At 27.7% G+C, this 18,490-nt stretch overlaps 1 protein-coding gene across 1 annotated transcript; it reads right to left on the reverse strand.

The window, feature by feature from the left end:
- Positions 1-3,396: 3,396 nt before the first annotated feature.
- On the reverse strand, positions 3,397-6,078 carry LOC103487337 (myosin-binding protein 2-like). The gene is made up of 3 exons (XM_008445618.3): positions 5,665-6,078; positions 3,854-5,228; positions 3,397-3,730 (listed from the first exon to the last, which is right to left on the reverse strand). Exons 2-3 carry the CDS (start codon positions 5,108-5,110, stop codon positions 3,707-3,709), a joined length of 1,281 nt encoding a protein of 426 aa, XP_008443840.2. The 5' UTR covers positions 5,111-5,228; positions 5,665-6,078; the 3' UTR covers positions 3,397-3,706.
- Positions 6,079-18,490: the final 12,412 nt, after the last annotated feature.

The following is an 18,490-nucleotide window of genomic DNA, read 5'->3' on the forward strand; positions in this document are numbered from 1 at the left end:
ATTACAATACTAATACTAATATTGGATAATGAATTGATTAACTAAACCAAATCTTTAATTATGAAGTATAGTTTTTTTTAAAAAAAAATTATTTACTTACAAGTAATTCCTTCATTTGATTAGAATGTTTAAACTTCTCTACCTTCACTAATAATAAAAGAATAAATATGTATATATGAATAGACTTTGTTAATTGAATTGCCATGAAAATCGCACTACATATTTATATTATATTAAATGTTAGTAGAATCCAAATTAATGAAGACTAATCATAATTATTTATCCACATACACATAAAATAACAATAAGCAAATGGTTGCCTAACGTTTATTTATTAATTTAAAAGATATTTGGATTTGGATTTGGATTTTGGGTTTAATTTTGTCAACCAAATCATTAAATTCCATAGAAATCATTTATAATAATTATTATTATATTGTATTTCTTGGAAATGGGCTATTGGGTTTGGATGCATTGCAACTTGTTCATGTTTAAAATGTCACTTTTACTTTTACTCCTCCTTAAAATCCTTTTAATGCTGCAAAGTTGCCAATTGCCGACATATGTATTCCTTTCTTTCATAATCCAACCTTTTTCCTTCTAAAATTTTCATACCAACTATATAGACCTCGTTTTAGTATGGTTACGTGATTACGTAATACAAGTAAACGACAACAAATGTAATCAAATGAAGCCTGGATATCATATTATTATTGATTTATTGTGTTTACGGGTAGGTAAACGCGACATAAGTTAAAAGTTGTCAACTAAAATAATGGAAATCGGAAATTAAATCACGAGAGCCGGTGAAAAATGGATTATTATCTCTTTGGTTATTGAACGATTTTCCCTAATCATATAATCACAAAAATGTGAAAGAAAATGTAGAAAGTTTATTTATTGGGTTTTCTTAATGACCCGTCAAATCTATGGGCCTACAAATTGGGCTAAAGTTTATGGGCCTCATTATAGAAGAAGGTAAGGATTCGTTTGAATCTGTTTTAAGAAAAAGGATCAATTAGATTTAAGAGTAGCTGTTATTTACTGGTACTAATATTAAGAATAATAATTAAGTTAATATAGCAAAATCATTATTATTTTCAACATAATCTATGAGTGAGATAGGCTTATATAGATTTTGCTATATTTGCAATTTTTTTTGTAATGTTCTTATATATTTTAATATTTTTTAATTTAATTTTTATATTTGTAACTATCCATAAATTTAGAGTATTTACATATATAGCAAATATTGGTTACCACCAATAGCTCATCATAATTTATTAGCTATAAAAGTCTATTGTTGATAAACTTTGTTATATTTATAATTTTTTTAAAAAAGTATTGCTATACACTTTATTTTAATCCTTAAAATTGCTACCGATTATAATAACCCTAAAGAAAACAAATTTACACAATTACCTCCTCGCTTAAATCATTTTATTTATAATTTCACACCCATCATTGATTGTTACTCATATTCACTTATCTTTTTTCTTATCGGTCATTCTTGACTATGTTTCGATATTGAGATGGTTGTAAATATAGAATCAAACTTAAAGTACTAACCAATACAACACAAAGCAAAAGATTTTATTAGTATAGTATAATTTAATTTGCTTTCAAAGTCTTATAATTGATAAATTATACTATATTCAGAATTTCTTAAAAAAAAAGTAGTTTATGTACTTAATTATTGATCTTAAAAGTGCTACCTATTACGATTACCTCACGATATTTGTACGTTGATGTCTAAAGCGTAAGTTTTCAGTTTTATGAAAGCTTAAGTTTTGTAAACGGTTATGTTTATGTTAAAATCCTTTGTTTTTGGTAAATGTCTGGGAATTAAATGTCAAAGAATTAAACATTACAAAATTTTATATGAGCAAAGATTATTATATTTTTGTATTTTTGAAATTAAGCGTAAAATTTTGTCCAATTAAATAGATTAATTTCCCAAACAATAATTATCATTCAAGCTATTGATTAGACTTTCTTAATCAATAACCACACTATATTTTCAATTACAAATATTTAAGAATCAACCATTTTGTAATTAATAAATTAATATATTTAATTAATGTCATATTAATTATCACTTAATACTTAATTAGTCTTTATCAATTAGGTTCAGTATAGAAGTAATTTTAGTTTTAGTTTGATTAAGTAACATAAGAATATAATTTAATAAACAATATATTATATAAAAAATGAAAATAGGGACAAATAAGTTATGTTAGTAAAGAATACTAGAAAGAAGTTTTATAATTGATATATTAATAATGAACGTACAAAATTAATAATGATTAACTAATTAATTATAAATAATCAACAAGCAATTAATTACAGTAATGGAAAATATGAATTTTTGTACTAACATGATTTAATTTTAATTAATTGATTGAATATAGTTAAGATATTGCTTACTAATTAATCGATAAATTTAGTAAAATATATTTAATGTGTTTTGATCGGTAAAAGTGAATTAAGTATATATTTAATGAAATATTTTTGAGTTAGGACAATTTGTAAAAATAGAAAAAAAAATGTTTATGATAATAGGGTTCATGTTACTATATTTTAGTCTTCTAATAGCCCTCTGATAGTTGTTTGATAACCGTCTGATATCATTAATTACTTGTCATATTCACAATATACAAAAAAGAGATGTTATGAGCTGTTTTTCTAAAAAAATTTGTTATCGAATGCAATTTCTCAATAATTAACTACAATGAATTAACTATATCCAAACTAAATAAAATAAACAAATAAATAATCAAAGAATGAGTCCTAACAAAGAAAAGAATTATTTTCAAATATAGTAAAACATTTCCAAAATATATCAAAATTTTAAAATCTATCAATGATAGACATTGTTGGATAATAATAAACTATCGTCAATAGATTCTAGGATAAGTGTTTATTAGTGTCTATCACCGATATATTCTAAAATTTTGTTACATTATTTTCTATCACTTTTTCAGTTTACAATAATTTTTTTTTTTAAAAAAAGTCACTCTTTTGTAAGGAAATGCAATACCTCATAGGAAAAGAGGGTGTCGAGCAATGCGGCATTTTCATGTCCAACCTAGGAATCGTTAACCAAACAAGGATATCAAAATTTGTCATTAACAAAAACATGTAGTGAATAAACTTTGGTAAATCTATATAGTAAAATTCTATTTTGATACGCAACAATGTCTTAGTAAAGTAAGAACCATTTCCAACCATACAAAATTCTTTTGGCGAAACTAAAAATAAAACTATGGAAGCCTATATCTAAAGTTGACAATATCAATGACGTCATTGTAGAGATATGCAAACAAATGTGAAACCTCGGATCAATATGTCATCCTGAAAACTATAGAACTACATGGGTGTGGATGGGATAAAATATTCAGTAACAAACACAAATGTATTTCACTCAAGATTTAGAGACAAATAAACAACAACCAGTACCTTGATACATTTCTGCTAAAGACATGCTCCACTCTTGTCATGTTACTGATTTATATACAGTATAGCATCTGATCTCTACATTTTATACATTCTATGAACTCAAATCCAATCTATACCATATGTTAAAAAGAAAAAATCAAACACACACTAAATCAGAATCATCAACCAAACTCACTGTCAAAACCAAAACTTTTGTTAAACATCAGGGCTGTAGGCTGACAAGGTAGAAGGAGAACACGATGTTTGATTAAAACCAACAGTGTAGCATTGCCTGTCCATTCAAAAAATGGTATTGTTCAGTAAATTTGTAGCACATATTATTGATGTAATCCATGGATAAATTCCTCAACTTGTGACATCTTAATGGAAAAGGAAAGAAGAATATAGTATATACCTCTTGTAGGAGATCGAACAATGAGTTTTTCTGTGCAGGGCGCTGCTTGATTTGCAAACTTTTCATCTCAGATTGAATGGAATTCAGCTGATCTTGTATCTCTTTCAACAGCTCCCCTACCCCTGTACCAGTAATCTCTTGCCTTGCACTAGTTTTGTTTTGTTCGAGCTTCTCTATTATGTGACATAGTTGTTGAAAAGGTTGAGACTCGGCAACAATTTCATCGATTTGTTGACGAGCAGGAGTTGTGCCAGATCCTATAGCTTTCCCTCTCCTTAGTTTTGATGATTTGTTCTTCTGGCTTTTGCAACTAGAAGCTTTCTTTGCCTTGGTTTGCTCACCTTTATGGTGCAGTTTGAATGGCTCAATCGGCATGGGTTCTGGATTTTCTAGTCCATTCTCACCTTCAAAAAGAAACCTCTTCTGAAGTTGGATCCGATTTCGACTAGTTTTAAAATCCAGATTAGCCTCTGGGATCTCATAAATGTCTTGAAGACTTGATGAACTAGAACTTTTCGGGCTTACATCAGGCTTAACTGCCCTCGACTCATCAGTTTTATCATGAATGCTTGAGGGGCAAACAACTATCCCAACATTCAAACTTTCAGATCTGTCTTCACTACTTCCTCTAGAATCAGATATTTCTTTTATTTGTTCATCTAACATCTCAATCTGTTCCCATGAACAATGGTTAGGATGTTCAACAATACTCGGGTAACAATCTGGTTTAAGAACCTCAAATGTCTCCGTTTCTGCAGCGTCTTCTCTGTTATACAATTCATCGAATTGAGTCGGGGGCAACGACTTTGCTCTTCTCACCTTGCTACTTACACCAGATTCACCATTAGAGACCGAGTCCTTCTTTTGAAGCAGAAATTTATCAGCAAACCTAGGTTCACAAGGACCTAAATCAGGACAGCCCAAGCTCAAGAGTTTATATCTATAAGCCTGGACTTGAAATTCAAGAGAAGCAACTTCCATCTCTTTTTGAAGTATCATTTCTTCAAAACTAGCAAGATACTCTTCAGCATGGGAAATTTTTTCCTCTGCCATTCTCTGATATTGACTTGCTTCCATCTTCATAGCAGCTTTTTCTTCTTGCAAACGAAGAATCATTGACAAAGCTTCACTTGCTGCAGAAGCTGAGGCTTCTCTTTCTTTATCAAGCTCTAAATAAAGCTTCTGAAGAAGCTGTTGTCCAGCACCAAGTGCTTCTTTTACACCTTTTATCTCAGTTTCAGAACCACTCTCAGCCATTGCAATCTCCCTTGAGATACAACCAGCAAGAACTTTATAAACCTATCTCTTATTAAACAAAAGCCACCAGATTCTGCTAATCCAAACAATCCTCAACCTCAGATCGAGACAGGTCGATCTAAAATCCCCAGAATCATAAATACACAAAAGAAATGCACATCAGAAACGAGTTGCATAGGGTTTCGAACAGAAAACCAGTTAAGAAACTCCATAAAAACCAAGCACTCAAAACGATTTCCCAAAATCAGACTAACGGGGTTTACAAGTTTCAATGTTTTCGTTAAATGGGTTAATTAATTTCAACGTTTTCGTTAATAATTTCCCAGAAACAGGCTAAAGAGGTTACTAAATCTCAACTTTTTGTGCTAATGATTTATTTCCCATCCCAGAAACAAAATAAAAGAGCCAAATTAATTTTCAACTTTTATGTTAATGATTTCCCAGAAACAAGTTAAAGGGATTTTTAATTTCACCGATTTCGTTAATGATTTCACTGCAAAACAGAAAAAAGGAAAAACCGCCATGAAAGAGAAGAACAAGAAGATGAAACTCACCTGGTAATGAAGACAGGGATTGCAGCGATTTTCGGAGGGAAAACAAGTCGAAATATTAAAGAAAATGAATGAAGAATGAAGATGAAAAAATTACAAAATTTGAAGCCAAATCAGAGTCCACACACAATCATTGAATGAGAAAATGGCGTTTTCGGACGATACAGATCAGATGAAGGAGTGATCGGATACGGACAAAGCGTGGGATTTGCAACAAAAACTGATACACACAATTTGAAACAGAAAAGAAAATAATAAATAAATAAATAAGATAAAAAGAAATGTTTATATATATATAAAAAAAAAAAAGTATTTGAAATTTGAACAAAAATGGTTCGAAAATATTAATAAGAAACGAAATATTATTTTTTGGTAGTCCCCATGGGCCAACGGCATTGCTTCGCTTTCTAAGCAAAAGTAAAGGTTCTGTTGAGTAATTTTAAAATGGCCATCACACGCGTTTTAATGACTCAACACTATTATTATGACGTCAAAAAGTCTAGCAAAATAATTACACTATTCTTTTTTTCTTTTTTTCTTTTTTATTTTGAACCAATATAAGTAGGTCCCACCTTCCCAGTTTGAGTTATTTATATGAAATTAAAAAAAAAAATTAAATTTATTTCTTATCGAATTATCAAATTTTAAAACTTTATAATCGATTTCATACGGTTGAGTCAATGATTTATTGGTGGTGTTCTTATCTAAAGTTTACTTTCTTCTTAACCTATTTTTTAGGTTGATTACTTATTTGTTTTATCCCAACCATACCAACACAAATAACAAATATGTTACAATTTTAAAAATGAGATTCCAGATTTTAAATTTTTACATTAATTTCATATCTAAATAATTAAAACAAAGTTTTAATTATAACGTTAACATCTATCGACCAAAAATTGAATATAGTGGCATTTTTTTTATCACCCCTATTACGAGGAAAAAAAAACCTATGATCATAAATAAAATGGAAAAGTATATAAAAGTATGAAATTGTGGTTGGATTTTGAATTAACAAACTTAAATATTTGAAGACTTAATATTAAGAAGTTTAATGGTATCCAAATCCAAACAAGGCTTAAAAATGTTGTTTCTAAGTCATAACTTTGAATAAGCATGTCCTATTAATTGTATCCAAACAAGGCTTGATAAATCAGAAGGAGGAAAAGTTGATTATTAAAGAAAATGTTATGAATTTCAAAAGAAAAATAAATATATAAAATTAAAAATAATAAGGTACAAAAATTGTAAAAGTAAAAGTAGAGAGTGATATTTTAGGTGGAAATTAAGCGAAAGAAAGTGGTGTCTTATCTTGGCAGTTCCCCCACAAACTCTTCTTTATTTCTTTCTCTTTTTTTCTCCTTTTTTTCAAAAAAAAAATAGAATTATTATTGTTGTTGTTATTATTCTATTTGGAAATAGGTTTTGAGTTATATAGTTATAGAAAAATTTTATTCAAAGTTATGTGTTTCTCCTTTTATATATATATATATATATATATATTAATTTTAATGGTACAATTTTTTTAACGTTGTTATTGCAAAAATACATCATTGACGGCAAATACTTTAGACATGTTTCATATATGTAAATTGGTGGATGTAATATCAAATAATTTTAGACAATCTATCGAATAATAGATCGAAAGAAATTTAATACAAAGACTTACTATTTTTTGTTAGGTGTGAAGTTAAGGTGCTTGTTTTCGTATCAAAAATGGAGTTTGTATACAAATATTGAAATGTTTTTTTTTTTTCAAAAATGGGAAAAGCTAAACTATTGAAAATCTACTAAAAAAATATTATTTTTTTTTTTACGCTTTTTATTTTTAAAATTGATTTTTTTTTTTTGTCCAAATAAGGGTGAGAGGGAAACTTACCCTCTTAACCTTTTAAAAGGATTGATGCATTAAGAGACAATATTCAAGTGTAGTCCTAGACTACATCAATACCTATGCATTCTTTCTTATATAAAAAAAAAGGTTAAATAAAAGATTTTGTTTCGAGACAATTTGCCATTGATTAAACTAACAAAAATAGATGTAACTTAACTCCTAAGCTCTTTGCCTATTTTAGTTGAGCAAATTTGTATTTTGGTTGACACAAATATGTGGACTTTTCAACATATTTTAGTTTAGGTTGATGCCAAAGTATTCGGATATGAGTAAGATTAGTTGGCCTTTACGTGACACCAATGGTGAATTTGTTTTAAGAGAAGAAGAACGTGACCTACAAAAGAGAAAACCTACACACCGTTGTGATGCTTGCCATAAACACTTCAGTGCTTGTGTTAGAGAGAAAGAAAATGTGGAAGTTAGACATAGTTTTAGAGTTGTTTTCAAGTTATCTGATATGACGTATTTATAGAGAAAGTTGATATATGGTATTCTCAAGGGTTTCTAAGTTACCTTAAGATAATTAGATAAGTTACTTTAAGATAATCAGATAAGCTATATTTTTGGACTTAAAGTGTTACGTTGGGTTGAGACAAGCACAAAACATGCCAATTGGGCATTTGACAAGGGTCGACCTCGACCTAGCCTGCTTGTTTCAACCTCCTATTCTTAAACCCACTTTGATCTTTAATTGTTAGTTTTAACTCGTATCATATTTCATAATCATTTTATTATTTCTAGTGTGAATTATACCATTCAATCCAAAATCACTCATAACAGTTAATAAATAAATAAATAAATAAATATATATATATATATACAAAAAATAAAAAGTAAGAAAACATAAGTTTTTTCTTTCAGTTTCTCATTCTTTATTCTAATATTTATACGTTGTAACCAATTTATTTGTTATACATTCTACATTTAATTTCACTATCATACAACCAAAAATTAAAATTGTTTTACTTAAAATATTTATATTTTTCTTCCCCTGATTGTGATATTTATTCTCATTATTTATCTTGAATTTTTAAATTTTAAAAATAAATTTTTTTTTTGAAAACCATATTTTTTTTAAAAAAAAAATAGAATGATTATTCCAACTCGTGATGTCAAGTGATTACTTAATCAATAATCACAAAAAAAAATAAACAAAAGACTTCTTTTTTTCTTTTTATATATATATAGAGAGAGAGAGAAAGGCAAAGAAAGAACATTGGAGAATCCAAAAGAAGTATATATTTTCAAAAGGTCGTTATCCGTTGGTCGTGACTTTAACGGCTATATTGCCGCCCAATCCCACAGCGAGGTACGGTGGGTCCCGCATAGAGCCGACCACTTCTTATGGTTATAATAATTTTGTTTCCTCTCTATTTTGGTTTTACTTTCTCTTAATTATTACCTGAAATTTACAAATTTATCACACACACACACAAAAAAAAACATTTTCTTTTTATTGTATAAACTTCTTAACTCTAACCTATTAATTTCCTAATTCATAACTCAATTTAGCAATTCAAACACTCTCTTGAGATAAAGTAGTGATGTTTAGAAATACAGCGTGTCCCAAATTGTAAGATTTTGGTTAAGATTGTTTTGTTTTATTCTTTCGTTGGATTCGATTAATTTTTATTTATTTTTTGTCAAGTTTAGTTGGATTTTTTTTATTGATTAAGAGAAATCATATTGACCTAATTTATAATTTGAGTAAATTAAACTTATAATTTGAGCCAATTAAACTTTTAAATTTTATTAATCAATCGATGCTTTGAAAACCATTCATACAATAATTTTCAAATATGTGTAAAAGTATTCAAATATCGATTTTACAAAAAATAGAAAAAAGACGATTAAATTAAATGTTGGACGAATCTAAAAAATAAATTTTGAGTAAATGCCTAAATTGGTTCCTTTATGAAAGTTAAAAGAGATATAATCAATATGATTACAAGTTTCACCTAAGGTTTATAAAAAAAAAATTCAAGATTTAAATTTGATATACTTATTAGTTTAATGTTTAATTAAATTGATATAGTCGACGATTAGTATATTTAATTCTAGATGTTATAGATCAAGTAATGTTTAAAATTTTCAAATTTGTTAAAAGTGCATGCTAAACACAAAGTTAAAAGTTAATGTACCATAAAGTCGAAAGTTTGAAGAATTTCTTAGGTCTAAAAAGAAGTTAATGGAGTAAATTAAACACGATGTTCAAAGTTTATGGACAAGTTTCGTAAGTTCACTATCTGTTTTTCTTTTATAAAAATTACAAATTTAGTGCTTTTAAGCTTTAATTTAAGATTCAAGTCTATTTAATAACTCATTATCCATAAGTGATCTTGATATTTCTTAAAGTTTGCAAATATATTAAAAGCAAAATAACAAATATAACAAGTTATTAAACACCAACACAAAATAAACCCAAAATGTTAAATTTTCTTTTTTCTTTTTGCAATTAAAGACATTGAATTCCAATAAAAAGAAGAGAACCTCATAGTTATAGAAAAACACAAACACAACTAACACATAACTCATATAAAGTTAAAAAAAAAAAAAAAAAAGAAAACCCAACACAAGTCCTTCCGATAGAGACGTCACTCCACTACGAACAACACAACAAAGAAAAAGAAAAAATCCATCGAAGCCAACAATGTGATTGAGTAGCCGAGGAGGAGGCACGATAGCAACCATGGACACAAAGGTTTTACTACTTCCCCCAAACGTGATTAAACAACAAAACCACCAAATTAAGAGAAATTGAAATCTATCATCATCATCATCATCATTATTATTATTATATTAGGAAGGTGAAGTTTTGATGGACGGAATCAAAATACAACGAGCGGGCGCAGGGAAAGGCAAACCAACGGCGCCCACCGAACTAACCCTAGAAAGCGAAGTGGGTATGAGAATATGGGCTTCAAGTCCTTTACAAGCCCAACAGCACCCTCAAAAAGTAAAGTAAATAACCCAATCTTTTACTGCATTCTTTCTTTCCCTTCCATATCAACCATCTTCATTCTCCACCACAACCAAATAACAATAATAAGAAATGGACAAATTTTATAATATGAAAATGTAGAGAGAAGAAAGAAGATGTAGGAGGGGATAGAGAGGAGAGAGCAAAATGTTCCCGTCAGCGTAACAGCAAGATCTAGAGACGACAGACTACGTGTCGACTATGCTGTCCGAGACATAGCTTTTGCAATTCCCTATGAACACTGAGCAAAGCAATAACGGACATTTCCAAAATAGAATTAAATAAATTAAATTAGAAGAATAGAAAATAATAAAATAATAATAATAATAATGGAACAGAGAGAGTTACATATAGGCGTTTTGGGTTTGTAATTTTATATGCCATGGTATCCTATGTCTATGTCAACCACAACAATCTTCCTCCAAATCAAACAAAAACTCCAATTACTTCCCTTTCCTATTCTACCCCCCCTCTCCCTACCTTTTTCCATTCACCTCTAAATTAGTATCAATACATCTTCTTCACTTCTTCAACTTTAATTCACTAAATTTGTTTTAATAAGACAACAACATGGAGTCGTTACACATAAACAAAGATTTGCACTATTTGCTTTGCTACCCATTTGAATATGCTAAACTAAAAGATATAGAAAAGTGGCACTGTGAGTTAGAAGTTTGACAATGAAACCAAAGTTTACTTTTAATAGAACCATAATATCTTAGGAATAGGATAGTTGACTTAAGCCATCTCAAATATGATTTCAACGACCATCTTCTTTGCCTAGTTGAACGCATGCTATTAGACCTTGGTCGAAACATTACATGTCGTTATTTTTGTACCGTTCACTTAACCATTCCTTTTTCTAGATATATTTTGGTTATAGGATATCAATTTCTACTTTGATTTTGTTAGTTAATATAAATTCACTTGAGTTAATCATACTCTTTGTTCTAAAATTATCTACAGTATATCCATTTGTTTTTTAATACAATAAAAATAGAGGGTTCAAACGATACAAAGATCACTAGATAAAATATTGGGGCAAGAACAATTTTTAAAACTCCCAATCATGAAACGTGGTTTGATAAAGCACTTAAGTGAAATATTCAACTTTTTCTTTCCTGTAAAAATGATTATTTTGTTTGACTTTTATAAGAAAGTATCCAATAACTTATCTTTAGTGACTATCTATTGGATCAAATATTGTAGAGGTGATTTAATTGATCTTTATATTAATGGTTTCAATAGCAAATTCCACCATTTTTAGACTTTAATTTAATCCTAAAACGAAATTGGCATATAGAGATAAATAACAAATTAGGGTATGGGTTATATATTTATCCCTTTAAATATAGTTGATAATTCTTTTGTGACAAAGAATTGTCACATGAACAAATAATGAAAAAAGAAACAAGAAATAAAGAATGGTACATGGAGAGACATGCAAATGTTTGTTTTGTTATTGTAGAGTGCAAGTTGAGCACATGAGACACTTATACTATTATGGGTGGGGACATTTTTAATCTTCCCTTTATTTTCTTTCTTATATTCCTTCCTCTTTTATTTATTTTCAACCTCTTATTTTATTTCTCCACAAATTATGAAGTTTATCTACCATCGAACTTATATAAATGGCAAAATTGAATCTTATATAATTATATAAATTACAACATTTTTTTTTTCTTTTTTCGTTTGGGATCCAATTTTTATGACAATTAATAATTTAATAGTGCAATTGTAAGGGTTAGAAGAGACAATTTTTGCAATTAAGAGTATAGGGAATTCAAATGTTAGAATTTGGTTGTATGGTCCCTTTCAATTAAATAATAAAGTAATTAAGTATAATTTATTTAATATAATATTAACTTAATTCTCATGCACTCATTACTAAAATTACATGAGTCCATATGTAAGGCAATTTTTCTTTTTCATAAACCACATCATGCAAAATCAATATTTAAATTCAATAGTAATGATAAAAGCAATTAATGATATAATAGGTAAAGTTTGAAAGATTAAAAACAACTACCAATACGAAGGTTTCGAGAAACCAATTCATAAAAGAGCTAACCTAAACCACAAACTTCCTCAATAAAAACGATGTAGAACGAATATCCTCAATAATACAAGGAACAATCCTATTTAATCACTTCTCTTTAAAGTTAGAAGAAAAATTATTAAAAACAAATAAACCAAATCAATCTTCAAACGATAATGTGGGCACGGGCCAAGCAACGCACCATCCCATTTCCATTATGTGCATACACCAAATAAAGGAGATGATATTCTACTGACGAGAAGCTAACAATGAATGTTAATTACTTCGATATAAAATATTATATATGACTTGAAAATTTTGACAACAATATAAAATGATGTTTGGTGATTGTTTTCTTTTAATGGGTAATTAATTAAATGGTCATGTAATGCTTTTTTTAAGGAAAAATGATGTAATGTTGTAGGGTGTAAAGGGTTTGGCTTTAATTAGTGATTAGGAATTGAATGATATGGTTTAATTAATTAATTATGGATAATGAGTGCTTTGTGGTCTCTATGAACATCACTCATTTGCTATGATTTTGCTTTTATTATATAAATATATAAAAATGCATATTCTTAGTAATTATACCAAATTTGCCGTTTATTGCTGAATTAATCATGGCTTTCTATTATATTATTTAGATTGTTAAGTTAATTAATGGTACTTTGAACCTTCAAAAAACAAAACATAATGTTAAATATTATTTATTTTCATTATATTGAATCACAAAGTACTTTAAATAAATTATTAAACAAAACATAATGTTATTTTTTTTATTATATATAACAATTTGAATGTTTTTTTTTATTCCATTATTTTTTTTAATTATAAATTTGATTCATAAATCGACGTGCTACATTTAATTAGAGTTTGATGGATAAATGTTATATTTTTATTTGCATGGATTTCAACAATTTGTTAAGAAATTTTATAGATAAATGACGACTAATCAACTATCTTAATTAACAATCGATAATTCAATTTCATTACATTTTAACTAAAATTATTCAACTAAGATAACAAAAATATATATATATATATATGAAAATGTAAAGAAGAAAGTGATGATTAGCCAATTTAGTGTTGGGTTCCATTTGTAATGAGCTAACTAAACCAAACCCAAGCTGTCCTTGATGAGTTTTAACTCATTACTTTTCACAACGACTCCACTCCACATCACAATTTTACAACTATCATTCACTTTCCACAAAAATCAATTTCATTCTGCTAACTTTAAGGTACCCTTTCTTTATTTATTTCACATACCTTTTGGCCAAAAGCTCCCCCTTCTTAATTAACCTTTTCTTTTTTTTTTTTTTTTCATAGCCGCCCTCTCCACTCGAAAGAATGTATAAGATCAAATGTGAAATTTAAAACTTTAAAAGAGTTAATTTTGAAAAGTTATGAATTACTCGTAAATCTACGGTATAAAAAGTTAATAGAAAACGAAATTAACATTTTTCAAGTTAGCTAGGCCAAATAAAGATTTGAGTTCTCAATTGCTAACTCCTTTGGACAAACCTCCCTCTATGATTTGTTTAAGTTGAGTCTATGTAATAACAAATCTTCAATTTCATTTTTAATAATCTTAGTTGAATTTGTTTTTGGTTTTTTAGTATTTATAGCTTTCTCAGTATGCATAATATTACAAAGTGCCCTCAAAAGTAGCTAGCTTTATGTAACTATATATATATATATATATATATATATATATAAAATATGTATTGAAGAAAAAAAAGATATATAGTTTATGATTTTGGAATTTGGATACATTGATAATTGAATCGAAGGGAATGGAGTATTGGTGCAGCTAAAGCATAGTTAGGGGCAGCAGCCAGCTGTTTGATGTAGATATAACTTTTCATCACACACATATATATATCTCCACACCCACATGCTCTCTCTATTTCACTCCAACTCATTTTCTCCCCCTCCTTTTTAATATATATATATATATATATATATATATATATATATATATATATATTCCTTTTTTTCTTTTTCGATTCACATTCAAAATAATTTATTTAATAGTATAAGGGTGTGTATTTGGGAGTGATATTTGAGGTATTGATTTTAGAAAAAAAAAAAATAGGTAAGTTGATTTTAAACTGTCAAATTTATGTTTGGTATCGAAATCTTAATAAAGTGATTTTCAATTATTATGTTTGGTTTTCTAAAAGTTAATTTAGAGTTACCAACTAATGATTGTACTTTTGAGTTGAGAAATAATTATTTGACTAAATGTTTGTGGTAAATATCTATTTGTATTTATTTTATTGTTAAATTCTTATATAAGTAATTGATATATGTATATATAGACAATGAAAGAAAATTCAAAGCATATAATTGTTTATTTTATTCATTTAATTAGAGGTATTGTCTATCATTTTTTTTGTTCAAATATTAATTTTTTTAAACAAATCACAAATGATTAACCAACAATCTTTTAAATAAAAAATGAATTATAACCATTTTGGGAGTGATTGGCTAGTAATCATCAATCACTTTATTCTTCCAAAATCAATTAGAAAATATTTTTCTCAAATCAATTTTGGCTCGTGCCAAACACCATCATTTGAAGGGAAAATGATGTAGCCTAAGTAACCTCAAGTAGAAATCCTCCGAGAACGAAGATTGTGGATATTTTATTACAATAACTAATATGCTTCATACAAGAGAAGAATACTCCTATTTATAGAGTTCCATTACAATTGGGGTAAAAAAGAAATTAACCTAAAATATTGCCTAATTACCCAATTAACTCTTAAGTTTTCTTACATCACAAAATGAGTTATATATATATATATATATATATATATATATATATAGATAGATAGTCAAAATCACTCCCAAACACACAGTTTGCAAAAATCGATGCTTAAGTAACAATTGTGGCCTAACTATTGGTCATAAGAATTAAACATTCCAACTTTTGAAGGTGTAAAAAGCTCGAGAGTTTGATTTTTACGTTTATATGATAGTTTGAAGATTTAAAATTTTATAATTGAAAGTTTAAAAGTGCAATCCTAAAATATACATAAATAGACAAAAAAAAATTTAATTATGATAGTAGACTATGAGCCAATTGTCAAATGTCAAAGAAGTATTGTTTTTTAGATAATGTAATGTGTAATAGTTTTTCTATTTTTAGTTTGAAGAAGAAGAAACATATATTTATATAATATATTCAAATAAGATGAGAAGATATAAACTATGATTTCTTCATTTGCACATTTATTCTTAAATGCATTTCTTATTTATTTTTCAATTAAAAAAAAAAGGACTATTTTAGAGTTGAAACTTGAAAATATAATTACTTATAAACCAAAGAAAAGAAAATTTCTGTTTAGAAGATTTAATTTAATCCTGACCGTTGAAATCATGAATCTTAAAATTTATTTGACACGTAATGCCTTTCGTCTGGTCAACAAAAGGAAGACTTATTCCGTAGTCAAAAGGGATTTTCCCATTATTTATTGGCTGGCGGCCACGTTGACAACATAACGGTGGCAACATTTTCCAACCAATGAATGTGCGCCACGACATCGCTCCGTGACGTAATCCTTCCTAAAATATCCTCTAAACCAAATAAATAAAATGAAACTTAAAATGAAAAAAAGAAGCTTCTGCACACCTTTTAATATTATTTTTTCTTACATAAAGAATTACATTTTGAAATTTAATAATATTATATTACTTCCCCCCCCCCCCCATCTTTTCCAACTATTAATAATTTCTCATTACATCCCTCATTATTTATTTTTGTGTAAACTTTTTTTTTATGATAATTTAAAATAACATATATTATATCCTATGTGATGATGTTTTTTTTATACATATAATATTAAAATGAATTAAATTATTCATAAATATAATAAAATTTTATTGTCTATGTGTGATAGTCTACCATTTGTGTCATGATAAACATATATTAATCTATTGCATATAGGCAATGATATTTTGTCATATCCGTAACATTTTAAGTTGTTTTGTTACTTAAAATAATTTTTTTATTTAAAATATTTCATTTATATATACGTGCATATGGAACTTACTAACAAGTAATAATAAAGACTCAAATTTTCAATTGATTTTGTATAATTAAAGTCTAACGACGAGATTTACAAACTTATAAATAGTTTTACTTTCCGTCCTTTGTTTTTGTCGGATGAGAATGTAATTAAAATCTCACATCAATTAAATAGAGGAATAAATATAAGTTTATGAAAGAAAATAACTGGTTTCAATGATGTATAAAATCTTTTGATTAGATGATACTAAAAGTAAACTCATCGGTCAAATGAAATTATTCGAGGACATATTTTATATCCCATATCCTAAAAGTATAGGATAGAAGTTGAATTTTATTATGGATGATGATGGTAGAAACCCTAATTAAAGCTAAGTAAACCTCAAAGTACGTAAGTGAGGAGAAGAAGTTGGTGAGAAGAGACATTATTAATGGTGTTGGTGGATAAAAGTAGAGACAAAAGGACAAAGGGGAATTGGGTTAAAAAAAAAAACCAATTGAATAATATAAGAGAATTTTGAGGAATGGGGGATAGGGAATATGACATGATGATGTGCTGCCCCAAATCTCTTCCAATCTCCATCTTCCACCTCCTTATGCCCCAAACATTTATGTGTCTCACATCCATTTGTCCTTTTATTTACTTAAATTTTGGTTTTGTCCCTAACAATTGTCCCATTCCATTCATTTCTCTATAACACCTTTTTAGGGAAAAAAAAAACAAAGAGGGTATCTTATTTAACGTTAGACTTTAGTAAGTACTACGAGTTCATGATTTGTTTCGATTGACTTTTTAAGTGATTTAAACACTCTTTTTGTCTACTTTTAAACATTTGGAAAGACAATTCATACACACGTTAATTTTTAAGTGATTATGTAAGGTTAGGGTCAAGTTTAGTGAAATCGAAAAAGCTTACCAAATTTAAGACAAAAGTTATTTTCTCCCTAATTTCTTGAAAAAGAAACTAAAATCTTACTGCTGTTACAATTCTAGAACATAGAACTAGTATATGAAGTTATTTCTTTGTAATGCTTTGTTATGCTATGAACTATAAATTATATTTTTAACATTTTTCAAATTGAAAATAAATAAAAATAATAATTTCGTTTTCTTTTAAGTTATAAGAAATAGAAATTTATTTCAAACTAACAATTTAAATGAAACTTTCTAGTTAAAAATTTTCTCCTCGAACAAATAACTATATATGTATATGCTCCTTTCATTCCCTATTTTGATTTGAAAGAACGAAAGAACAAGTGCATCATAGTCTTTTGTTTTACTTTAGTACCATTTTTTCTTTTTGTTTCGTTACAATTAATGGTTGCCCATGCCCTAAGAGTTAGGTCCCCCACCCAACTAAACAATAGTAAGAAATCAATACCATTTTCCCCTTGATTCTTTACATATTTGAATTTAAAAAAATGTTAGCTAACAAATTAGGTAATGTACATACGAGTTGATATAACAATTTTATTTTATATGTTCTTGATCCATTTGTATATTATTAATTTTTTTTATATATGTTAAAGTTAGTATAGCTCAATTGACATATGATAGAACAAATACAAATCAAGACATGAAAGAAGACAAACACAATTTCAATTTACGGAGATAAAAGGATAACTTTTCAAGAAATAAACAATCCACGAAAAGCATTAATAAAATTGTGATTTTTTTTGTGGTAAATGGAAGAAAAGAGTAGTAAGAACTTTTTTCTTTTTTTTTTTTTTTATGTGCGAGAGTGGCTACCTAAACTCGACCGAATAAGTAACGATGCATCCGTGTAGGAAAAGTTTCTATTTAGCCACAACCGCAATTTGGAAAACTCACGTATAAATCTTTGTATATTAATCCCTTGAACAATTCAAGATTTTCAAAAA

Source organism: Cucumis melo, chromosome 2 (genome assembly GCF_025177605.1).
Source record: "Cucumis melo cultivar AY chromosome 2, USDA_Cmelo_AY_1.0, whole genome shotgun sequence".
Lineage (NCBI taxonomy): Eukaryota > Viridiplantae > Streptophyta > Magnoliopsida > Cucurbitales > Cucurbitaceae > Cucumis > Cucumis melo.

Excerpts from the sequence above, each read along its gene's own strand:
- LOC103487337 (XM_008445618.3), bottom strand. The coding sequence starts at position 5,110 with ATGGCTGAGAGTGGTTCTGAAACTGAGATAAAAGGTGTAAAAGAAGCA. Across the intron at positions 3,731-3,853 it reads TGTTCGATCTCCTACAAGAG|GCAATGCTACACTGTTGGTT; the intron begins GTATATACTATA and ends TTGAATGGACAG.